This window comes from Sminthopsis crassicaudata, chromosome 3 (assembly GCF_048593235.1).
Source record: "Sminthopsis crassicaudata isolate SCR6 chromosome 3, ASM4859323v1, whole genome shotgun sequence".
Classification (NCBI taxonomy): domain Eukaryota; kingdom Metazoa; phylum Chordata; class Mammalia; order Dasyuromorphia; family Dasyuridae; genus Sminthopsis; species Sminthopsis crassicaudata.
In genome coordinates, this window is record NC_133619.1 from 255,873,298 (window position 1) to 255,886,053 (window position 12,756).

General features: G+C 33.5%; 1 protein-coding gene across 3 annotated transcripts in view; it reads left to right on the top strand.

The window, feature by feature from the left end:
- Positions 1–7,043, top strand: part of DSCAM (DS cell adhesion molecule) — a 750,733-nt gene extending 743,690 nt beyond the window's left edge. For all 3 annotated transcript variants that reach the window (XM_074300489.1, XM_074300491.1, XM_074300490.1), the window contains one exon: positions 6,618–7,043. In XM_074300489.1, coding sequence (XP_074156590.1) covers positions 6,618–6,964 — 347 coding nt within the window. In that variant the 3' untranslated portion in view covers positions 6,965–7,043. The remainder of the gene's footprint in view (positions 1–6,617) is intronic.
- The last annotated feature ends 5,713 nt before the right edge of the window (positions 7,044–12,756 follow it).

Consider the following 12,756-nt stretch of genomic DNA (forward strand, 5'->3'; position numbering starts at 1 on the left):
TGATGGAGTACTGCTATAAATATTCTTTATATGGATAGGTCCTTTTCCTTTTTTAAAAACCTCTTTTGCTGTGGTGCAGTGGATAGAGCACCACCCCTGAAGTCAGGAGGACCTGAATTCAAATCTGGTCTCAGAGACTTAACACTTCTTAGCTGTGTGACTCTGGGTAAGTCACTTAACCCCAATTGCCACAGGGGAAAAAAAATTTGGATTACAGAGCTAATAATAGCATGGCTAAGTCAAAGGATATGCATGGTTTTATAGTCCTTTGGGCATAGTTCCAAATTTCTCTATAGAATGGCTGAATCAGTTCACAATCCCACCAACAGTTCATTAATGTCTTATTTTTTCTCACATTTCTTCCAACATTTGTCAATTTTCTCTTCTAGCCTATTAGCTAATCTAATAGGTCTGAGGTAGTATCTCAGAATTGTTTCAACTTGCATTTCTCCAATCAATATCATATAGATATCGATTTTGTTATTATTTTATCAGTTGGGGAATGGTCCTTTGTCTAAGATCCTTATATGTTTAAGAAATGAGGCCTTTATCAGAGAAACTTGCTTCAAATTTTTTTTCACAATTACTATTGCTAACTGTATTCCCCCCTCTCCTATTTTTCTAGTCTCTTTCTCTTTTCCCTCTGTTCCACTCAAAAGTCTTTTGCTTTTGACTACATATTCCCTCAATCAATGTTTCCTCCCAAGAGGAAGTTTTTATTTTGGGATCTCTTTTAGGAAGTGATTACTGTATTCTTTCCATTTCTATTTTGCCATCTGATTTTAAGGTATAAGGGCATTTTTCCTTGATAATTTTTTTTGAAATATGATGAAATAAGTTCTTTTTTGCTCATAGCTTTCAGATAGTTCAATAATTTATATACTATCTCTCCTCAGTCTATTTTTGGGCCAGTTTTTTATGATATATTTCATATCTTATTTTTCCATTGTTTTCATTTTTTTGTTATTTCTTGGTGTCTTATAGAGTTCATTGACCAATTCTAACTTTTCAAGAATTATTTTTAGTAAGATTTTATACCTTCTTTCCTATTTGACTAATTCTGATTCTTAAGATTTTATTCTCTTTAGTGGATTTTTTTCCCTCTTTTACTATTTGGTCAATTCTGTTTTATAAAATATTATTTCCTTCAGTATTTATTGTGCCTCTCTTATGAAGCTATTGTTATCTTTTTGTAGTTTTTCTTGCATCATTTTCATTTGCTTGCTCAATTTCCCCTTTATATTTTTAATTTGATTTTTTAACTCTTTTTTGAGCTCTTTCAGTTCTTGTTTGACTTATATTCAATTTACATTTTTCTTTAAGACTTTTACTATAGTTAATGACTTCTTGAAAACCTCTTTCTTGATTTTTAACTTCATGTTAAACTTGGTCTTTGCTCCCATGGTCCATATACTGTCCTAAGTTTCAGGACTTTCTTGCTATTTTCAGAGCTACCTCTGGAGTATGTTGGTTTCCAATGCTATTAAGGTTGTATGATTTAGGAAGACATGTGGTCACTGTTCTCTTAGTCTATTCTTTGATCTTGCCCAGAAAAGACCTTGTTCCCCACTGGTCCTGGGATTTGGACCAGATCTCCCACTCTCCTACACCCATACTTGTTAGAATTTTCCTACCTTCATATTGAGACCAGGGTCTCTATTCCAATGGGAGTGACCAAAAGCACTCCTCTTCTCCCTGGAATGTCTACCAGGTACTCTGTACTTTGCAACCACAACTGCTGTTCCTCCTTTTGGCCCTGGAATTGCTTGTGGGCAATGCAACAGATTTCTGAACCAGCACCTTTGCACTAATGAAGAGTCCTCTGCAATCTTATTCCATTCAATTATTTGATATACGATCACCACCATCTTTTGACTGAAAGTTCCCAATGCTGCTGGTATGTCAGAGAGTGGTCTGCAGCTACAGATTTGACCACCACTTAGAGAGAGAGACTTTTTCTATCAATCTCCTAAATTGTCTTAGACTAGAAATTTGTTTTACCTGAACTTTTTTTGGTCCTTTCACTCTAGAACTCTATTTTAGTTATAATTTAAAATTGTTTGTAGTGAAGAGGATTTAGGGAGAACTCAGCTGATTCCTTCTCAATCCACCATCTAGGGGTTTTACTTCTTGAAGTTCCTTCTTGCCTCACTTATGTGTTAGAGAGCTAACTTTAATGCAGTCATTTCAAGCTATCCTTCTAATTCCAGTCAATATCTTTTTCACATTCCTCATAAATTTGTAAAAATTGAAAAAAACTTTTTTTGGACTTCATTTAATAAATTACCAACTTAACACCTCTATTACCTGTCTCTTCCTGTTATTACATCATGGGTGGGGGGAAGGTGCCATAATGGCTTAGGTATAGCTGAAGGCTTCCCACAAGATATTGATTCATATAGAAAATCTAAAACCACTTCACAAAACAGAATTCCTCTTATATATATATATACTTAAGAGGGGGTGTGGGGGTGGGGTGGGGGGTGGGGCATGTATACATATATTCATATGTAAATATGTATATATACACACATGTAAATATGTATGTGTGTATTATACTTAGTTTAAATCAATACTACTTTAATTTTTGTAAATCTATGTTTTCCCCCCAGTGTGGCTTCTACATAAATGAAAAGTTGAAGAAATTCCAAGAATTAATTTTTAGAACCTGTCTACTGGCAAAACAAAAAAAAATGTCACTAGTTAGTTTTATGCATAATTGTTTTCCTTCAGATTTCTCACAAATAAAAGCTTTAAGTTTTCAGCAAGAGGTGACAAACAATGATGACAGAACAGATGTTAAGACTTCATACAAGTTGGAAAGATCATCATGTCTTTGTACTTTAAAAATATATAAAGCATCTCATATAGCAAGCCAGGAATAGAAATACGATTCTTGTACACAAACCACCTCTATCAAGTTCTTATTACTTATTTAGGATGTTTTGAAGTTGAAGTTTGAGAGTGACGAATGAAATAACAAAAAAGGTTTGTTACTACACTGCAACATTAATATTAAATCAGAAAAATGCTAAATCTAATTTCAACTTGAAATTATATACATACTATTAACTAATCCTTTGATAGTTAAATGTTAGTGGATTTTGCTTTCTATTTCTGCTTCTCTTTCTCTTAATATAATGGGAAAATATTTATCTGTTCATGTATATAAACATGCATGTTCATGAAGCCCCATCTACTTACAGATATCAATTTCATTAGAAATGTATATTTTGACCCTCCAAAAAAGTGTGTATCCCACCCACATACTAAGAGCTACAACTATTCATTCCTCTATCTTGTTGTGAAAACACATGACAGGTGTTCTGATCAAGATATAAGTAAATGATTGACTTACCTTTGCCATCTCACAAAAGTAATACTCCAAATGATTTTTGAACTCACAATTTTAAAAAAGGGAAAAAATAAAACTTCAGAAGAAAAATTCCATAGGAAAAAAGGCAGATAGGTTTTTTTTAATTAATATATATTGATGTCTTTTACTTTTCTAGTTTAGCTATAAATGCAATTTTATGCCCATAGTCCCAGTGGTATTCTGGGGCCAACTCAAACCATCTCTTAAGAGCCTATTATTAAATTGTTACATAAGAAATTGGAAAACACTTTAATTCAGGCCTTAATTTACTATATTAGTGAATTCTGGACTTAAAATAGTGACAGAGAAAAAGTCAATAATATAAAATAATCTTAAAGGTCTGTTATATGAAAAAAAAAATTTAGAAGAGCCAATTGTTAAATATTTATCTTCACACCATTGCATAATTCCCAATCTCTATAAGAGAGGAAAAAGAGATGGCTTCCTATAATTTCCTTTATGAGACTGTTTGCTTATTATAATATTTCAACATTAAGTTTTAATTTTGATCTGTGATTTGATTTGTGGTTCTTTCTATTTACATTGTTATAGTCATCATGTGTATTATTTTCCTAACTCTTATTGCTTTTAATAATTTTTATCTTAATCCAGGTTTGTTGTTGGGGTCAAATAAGGTACTTTGAAGACGTTGAACAATTAACAAAAGGACATTTATTATATCCTAACACCAGAATGCTATTCAATAAGAATATAGTGGAAATCCAACTTCTCTGCACTTAGAGAAGTTGCCTATCTACGGAAACATGTCTAGTCATCAGGGTAGGCTATTGTAAAAGATATGATGACTCCCAAGGTCTTCAAGAATCCAGAAATTCTACTATATTCTACATAGTTGGGACTTTTTGTGCTTTAGATAGCCATGAAGCTACACCAGAGACAAACAGTAAAACAGATCTGACCCAGAAATTAGTATAGATTAAAATCTTCTCTGCCTTATCTTTATCAAATGCCAGCCATGTAATCTGGAGCTAAGTCTATTGGAAGAAACCCTTTCTAGGAAAAAGGAAGGCCCTCCTAAGAGCACCCCCATTCCCTATGATATACCCTATTACCTAATAAGTACCAATTAAATTAGGAAAAATAGCGGTCCTCAGAAGCCTGTTGGCCTCAGGGCCCACCCAATGAAGAAGGAAGTTCTAAAATGTGAACTAGAGTCTTCAGGCATCAACTATTTGCAAAAGGTACTAATTTAACATCAGAGCTACCTAAGAAAGCACAATACTGAATGTACCTTTCCATCTATCAATAAAAGGCAAGACAATGTGACTAGCATTTATTAAGCACTTACAACATGTCTGGAGATAGGCTATGTGTTAGGTATACAGTGCAAGAGAGAACTCTCTGTCCATCATAATGTGACAATATGAAAGAAAACTCAGATTAACCTAGAGAAGGACAAGAAAGATATATTAGACTCCTTTCTTAGGTGGAAACAAACTGTTCCTCATTAATATCCATTGAGAAATAAAGGGCAAGGAGCATTAGAAAGATTCATAATTCATATTATTCATTTGGGGCCCAAAAGAAGACAAAACTTTCCCTGAGACCTGGTGGACCTGGTTTCCTTGATGTATATACATAGCTAATCTCTCAGGTATCCAAGAAGATGAAAGTTTTCTTCTCTAGTGATGGAGATAAAGGAAAAGGAAGCTGAAATATTTCATTATATTAAATCACTTCACAACAACTCCTTACAATAAGATAGATGCCACCTAAATGTGTACAGTGGACTTCCAAGGCCCTTAACAAACCCTATCATCATGCCTATCTCTATAGCTGCTTTGTCTTCTTTTAGGGAAAGCTAATCCATATTTCGAGAGGGAAGAAGGAGGAACATAAGTCTGTTCTATGTTGGGAATGGGGAAAAAGAAGTTGAATCAGGGTACCATTTGGAACATATTTGTCCTGTCACCCAGTTTTGCATCAGTCCATGAATATGTTTCTCTGCTTCCCTGTATTCATCATGCTCATTTCTTAAAGCAGAATAGCACTGCAGTACAGCACACAATATTAATGTACCATCACTTATTTCATAATTCCTCAAATAACTGGCATTTATTTTATTCTTTATTATCACAAAAAATATTATTCTAAATATTTTGATGTGTTTTGAAAGAAGGGAATTTTAAATTTTCTATACTTTACCTCTAGCACCTCATTATGCCCAACAACTAGTAAGCATGTAAAAATTTTTATTAAAGTAAATGACTACCTTGGGGAGGTATGCCAAGCAGTGGGATATTAAGGTCACAAGATATGAACATTTAGCCACTTGATTTATTTCAAATTGCTTTCTGAGATTGTTGTACCAATTTGTAACTTCACCAACAATGTATTATTGTGACTGTCTTTCCACAGTCCCTCTAAAATTGACTATTCTGGAGCACTTGGGTGGCACAGTAAGCACTGGCCCTAGAATCAGGAAGATCTGAATTCAAATTCAGTCTCAGACATTTAACTTTTCCTAGCTCTGTGACCCTGGGCAAGTTGCTTAACCCAAATTGCCTCAGAAAAAAATAATGATCTCCATCTTTTATCATCTTTTCCAATATTCTGGTTATGCAATGAAACCTCAGAATTATTTTAATTTACAATTTTTATTAATAGATAACATTTATATAGTGTTTACTTTGTGCCAAATATTGTGCTAAGCACTTTGCAAATATTTTCTCATTTGATCTTCACAACAATTCTGAGAAGTAGATGCTATTACTATTATTTCATTTTGTACTAGTTATTGTGCCACCTAGCTGCTAGCAATAGTAGTATTAATAATAGTAATAGTCGTAGTAGATAAAATAGCTGCAAAATGAGACTTTGCCATTCTTCAAAGAAGGTGTGAGAAATATGGCTTCTTGTCTATTCATCATTCCCATCTCTGTGTTATTTCTTTGTTTCACTCAAATGTTAATAGTTTTGATTGTTATATTAGGCAGGTTTTTGAATTTTTAGGGTGAATCCAGTTTTCTTCTCTGCTCTGATGTTCCAAAGACTCTGACTGGCTCCATTTTCCTGGTTAAATTACAAGACTTGAGAGATTAAACAGTAACAAAAAAAAGGCATCTATTATTCATATGTATAGTGAAGAAATACAGTTCTATCACTTGATCTGTGCAGATGGGATTCATGCCATCCAACTTTGTGAGGAAATTGATATTCTATCTGGGAACTGTAATTATGCCATGAGCTAACATCCTGTTTATTCTGTTTTTGTTCTTAGGTGACCTCATTCATTTGCCTCCTTATCTTCGAATGGATTTTTTGTTAAATCGAGGGGCCCCAGGCATCAGCAGAGACCAGAATTTAGGACAGGCTTGCTTGGAACCTCAGAAAAGTCGAACCTTGAAGTGTTCCACAGTTCTGGAGCCTATTCCAATGGAGGCATCATCATCATCCACAAGAGAAGGACAGTCATGGCAATCTGGTGCTGTGGCCCCATTACCTCAGAGAGAAGGAGTAGAGCTGGGACAGGCAGCTAAAATGAGCAGCTCTCAAGAATCACTACTGGACTCTCGAGGCCACTTAAAAGGCAACAACCCCTATGCCAAATCCTACACCTTGGTATAACAAGCAGAGTATGGCTGGACAGTGGCTGTAAATACAATTAAAAACAAATTCAATTAAAGCTACTTTTTTAAGAAAAAAACTGGATTCTGATATTTATAATTAAAGAAAATTGTCAAAATATTTTAAAAAAAAGTAAAAAACAAACAAAAAAAAGAAACCACAGATACTTCAAAGACTCCCCTGCTTTTTTTCTGTCTGAGTGTGATCTTCATCTGACTGGGCATCTGATGTTTTTGGGTAAAAGAAGTCCGGTTTTCTGATCTTCACAGGATGTTGAATTTTTACTGATTTTTCTACAAAGTGCATGGGGGACAAACAAAACATTCTGGCTGGAAGTCAATCACACAAGATTAAAGAAAAACAGGGGGTAATCACCTTATTTGTGGATTTTAAGGGACGTTGATTTTAGGGGAAGGAAGTCTTTAATCATGTTTGCACACTTTTTTTTCCAATTAGAAAATGGGTCCTCAATTGAGCTTTTTGTTGCTGTTGTTGTTGTTACCTTAATTAGAATGAGTCTTGTCTGTGAAAGGGGGAGGGATCTGTTAATTTGTTTGTTTTTTTTCTTTTTGTTTGTTTTTTAGTTTAACCAGAAACTTTGCATTTTGTCTAATTGAAATAAACAAAAAAGTTGTCTGTTTCTGATGTATTCTGGCATTTCCTAGTTAGACAAATGATTAAGACTAAACCTGGCACCTTATTTAGTGATGCAAAATGAAAAGCACCACTACTTATACTGTCTCTGGGTGCCACTGAGATTTATAAGCAACAAATGAAGTCCCTGACATCAAGTAATTTGCATCAAGCCAAAGGGCCCCATATTAAACTCCTGTCACAATTGAAAATAAGAAGAGCCAAGACAAGACAGTTGGGCACCATGGGCAAAAAGTACAGATCTGCCCATAAGGGTAACCCCAAACTATGCTCACTCTGAGCATGCACACCAGAGACTTTGAGTATTTTTGTAACAAATGTAAAGTGATTTATCACAAAATGAATCATGCTGTGGTGAGCAGAATATCCTAGAATTAATAAAATGTCTATTTATACAAATATTTTAAATTATCCTTCATTGATCTCTTTTTTCCAGTCACAATCCCACATTGCTATTTAGGCACATGGTTACCTTTGTTACCATTAATTCTAACAATAATGATTAGGTATTCTGAAGCCTCAACCAATTGTGTGATCCTGGGCAAGTCATTGTTTGCCTCAGATTCCTAATTTGTAAAATGGACTGAAGAAAGAAATGGAAAACCACTCCATTATCTTTATCTGTAAAACTCTATAATGGGGTCATGAAGGGTCAGACAATTGAAATGCCTGAACAATAACATTCTGATGCCTTATTATTAACTATTCCTTCCCCTTTTCCTCATGCCCACATTCCAGTCCCAGCCACCAATTAATGACTGAGGAATTAATAACATTTAGCTTCCAATAATCTAGCCTATTCTATAATGAAGTCCACGTTTACCTCAATTTCTTCAGTCATAACCCTAGTAAATAGAACCAGAGTCTCAAATAAACCAAATGCTATTTTTTATTTGTATATTGGATCAAAATTGGGCCATGTTGTGCCCAGAGAAAAAATTGATCACAATAAATATTGTTTATCTGAAGACTAGGTTTGTTCATATTGTTAATCTTTTCAAACCTAAAAGGGTACACTTTGGGTTATTTAAAAATCAATTTCTTCCTTGGTTCTTTAGTATTTAATGTTCAGGGTGTTCTGCAGCAAGCTCCCTAGGATAGGAACAGAATTAATATTTTCCTTTCACAAATTTCATTTCATTTCACATTTCACCTAAAATGTCTAGAAGCATCACAAATCTTTTTTGTCTGCAACAAAAATGTAACTACTTAACAAAATTAATATTAGAAACACTGTCAGATTGTTACAGTACAGTTATGGAACACTGTCAACGAAGTGAGTTTCTTATGTAGGCATAGATTTGGGATTTCCCACAAGCCTTACACTTCTTATTTCTCCTAGGATTTCACAATTAGTATAGAAATATGACCATTCCAAATGCACAACCCATTTTATTGACAAAGGCATGTAAATGGCACTACTTTGTGTGTATGTGTGTGTGTGTTTATTTCTTTTTTTCAGTTCAAGAAAAAAAAATGCTTTTTCCCAGTTCAGTAAGCTAAAGCTGAACAAAACTAGGATGCAAACTTACATAATGCTCTTCAGTCATGTCCAATTCTTTGTAAACTTATTGGGGATTTTCTTGGTAAAGACATTAGAGTCATTTATCATTTTCTTCTCCAGCTCATTTTACAGATGAGGAATTAGGTAAACAGGATTAAGTGACTTGTCCAGGGTCACACAGATGGAAAGCATCTGAGTCTAGATTTGAATACAAGAAGATTAGTCTTCCAGACTCCAGAACTGGCTCTCTATCCACTGTGATATTTATCTGCCTAACTTGGGACCAAAATGAATTGCTTTCAAATGACTCCTACCTCCAGAAAAGTATTTCATTAAAATGAGCTCATCATCCAAAATTTCATACAGAGTAATACTTTTTTCTACTTTTTGAAGGACTAGAAGAAGCTGTAAATAGCAGCAGAGTGCTCTCATCCTTGAAAAAATAATATAAAGTGAAATATATTTTTAAGGACAATAATCACCAGTTAATGACAACAAACATTTATTAAACCGGTTATTCCTTGGGCCAATAAAATAGACATTTGTATGCCTCACCTCATTTGCATCTGGATATTTCATTTCATTTTAATGCTCAAATTTTAAAGTGGATGTATTTTTCCCAAAGGGACACTTATTTTAATATTCACAGATTATTCCAAGGCTAAAGAAATGCATTCCCTCACTTCTTTTTTAATACATACAATGTGAAAAAAAAGTTTCTGTCCTTTACAACATGTAAGTTGTATATCCAATACATTAATTTTTGCTCAGCTACACAGAAAATATTTTACTCAAAGTTTTTACTCTATGCATGATCTCTTATTCAGATGAATTCATAATCTTATCCAATATTCTAACTTCTCATCCTCCTCCTTATAGAGATCCCCTCTGTACAATACTAAAACTTGCATTCACAATGTAAGTTATCTGGATAACAACTATCTAAGATTCAAGGTAATATGTGAGTCTGCATTACTAAAATTGTATCTCACAAGACCCAACCAGTATAATTACCTGAATCATGGTCAATCAGATGGTATATTTAGCTGAAAACAAAAACATTTACTGAAACAACATAGTCAAGATAGCAACTTCTGTCCTTAAATCTGGGACATATTTTCCCACAGATATACATGTCATCTTTCAAGACAATATGACCAGTAAGATAGAATACTAGACATCTTCTCCAGTCCACACAATCTCTCCAAAATATGCAAGAAATAAAACAATTTCTACTGTTTCCATAGTCTAGACCACAAAGGTTAACAAATTAATGAAAAGCAAAAAAAGCTAACTCAAAACATATTCACTCAATTCTCTACCCAACTGACCATTATATTCTTTAACTATGCAAATACAACCTTGCAACAGAACTCAATAGGGACATAGTAAAAAAAAAAAAAAAAAAAAAAAAAAAAAAGTTCCAGGGAAAATAAATCATCAGTTCATCCTGGAGAAGGAAAAAAAAAAAAAAAAAAAAAAAAATATATATATATATATATATATATATATATATATATATATATATATATATATTTTAGTTGAGTTTCTCCTTTAAAGTGAAGCTTCCTAGAGGAACCAGTTAAAAAGAAAAGTCTGCAGAGACAAACTATACTTTAAATGTGTAAAGTAGCAGATTGAGGGGTACTGTAAGTTTCCTAAATCAAAGCGGTTTCTATGGCATGTTAGACAGTCTTATGGAAACATAACATCAGTACAATCTGAAGAAGAACTCTGCCCCCTCCATTCTTGCACTATGGAAAACCAAAGCAGGAAAATTATTCAAGTTGGAACAGAATCATGACCGTGTTCTTTACTACAACAGCTCTCTGCCAAAGTACTGAGGAACAGAGAGAACTGGGGGGAAAATATCTATATGTCTATGGGACTCTACCAGGCCTGAAGCAAAGGGGACCAGCATTCAGTTAAGGTGAGTTCTATCCCAGCAGAAGTCACTTGGAGAAAAGACAGATGCCAGGAAAGAGACAAAGGCTGGGAGGAGGCCAAGATATTTTCTTACTTTTTTTAGAATTCTATTTTACTTTATTGTCAGGTCCACCTTCTTTCCCTCCAACCTTCTCCACCCAATACACACACAACACATGTATATATATTATATATATATATATACATATATATGTATATATATATACATATGTTATATGTGTATACACAAATACATACACATGAATGCATGCATGTATGCAACACACACATACATACAACTAAATCTGCATACCAAATTCATTACCTCTCTATCAGAAGTTGAACAGTATGTTTCATCATGAGTTCTCTAGGATCCAGTTTCTTAAATTATGATTTGCAACCCATATGGGGTTGCGTAACTGAATGTGACGGGTTGTAAAATTATGATTAATTTAGGTAAATGCTTAATTTATATACATATTTTATATACCTATATACCCGGGATCATGTAAAAAATTTCCTGAGTAAAAAGGAGTCACAAGTGGAAAAAGTTTAAGAAAATGATTTAGGATAGTGGTTTGTCATTTATGTTGATCAGAGTTCTTTCAAATTTCTTTAAAATGCTGTTGTTAATGGGGGGAAATTTTATTTTAATTTTATTTATTTCCCTTTGTAAGAGTTCACATAATTTTTTCTAGGTTTTTCTGAAAACATCCTTTTCATTGCTCCTTACACAATAGTAATTCCATCACTTTCGTATGATAAAGCTTGTTCAGTCATTTTCCAATTGATGAGCATTCCTCAGTTTCCACCACACAAAAAAAAGCTAATTAAACAGATGGGTCCTGTTTATCTTTCTTTAATCTTTTGGGGCATTTCTGGGTCAAAGAAAATGTACAGTTTTGTAGTTTGAACATAATTCAAAATTATTTTCCAGAAGAGCTGAACCAGTTCACAGTTCTTCCATAGAGCATTGAGTTGGGTTTTTTTTGTTTTTTTGTTTTTTTTTTTTTTAGCTCCTCTAGTATTTGTTATTTTACTTTTTGTTAACTTTTTGGTGGTTGGTAAAAGGAACTTCAGAACTGTTTAAATTAAACAAACTCTCTAATACTTCATGATTTAAAACATTTTTAATATAGCTAATGACAGCTTGGATTTCTTCTCAGAAAATGGCCTATTTATATTCTTTAACCATTTACAAATTGGGAAATAGTTTATTTTCACATAAATGTGAAACAATTCCCTATATATCTTAGAAATGAGAACTTGATCAGAGAAATGTATTTCAAAGATTTTTGTAGTTTCCTAGTTTTCTTTAATTTTAACTGCACTGTTTCTGTTTGCTTGCAAACAATTATATCCAAATAGTCCATTTTACCCCCATCCACCTCTCTACTTCTTGTTTGGTCATGAATCAAGTCTTCCACTAATAGAATTGACAGGTAATTTCTTCCTCATCCATAAAACATGTTTATGATGTCACAATTTTTAAATCATGTATACATTTGGATATAGTTTACAGTGTATAGTATTAAGTATACAATGTGAGATGCTGGCTTATACTTAGTTTCTGCCACATTGTTCTACAGTTTTCTGGTCATATTTTGTCAAATAATGAATTCATGCTCTGATAGTTGGGATCCTATCAAACTCTAGGCTGCTGTTCTGTTTAGAGTATATTTAATATGTTCCATTGATCATCTATTAT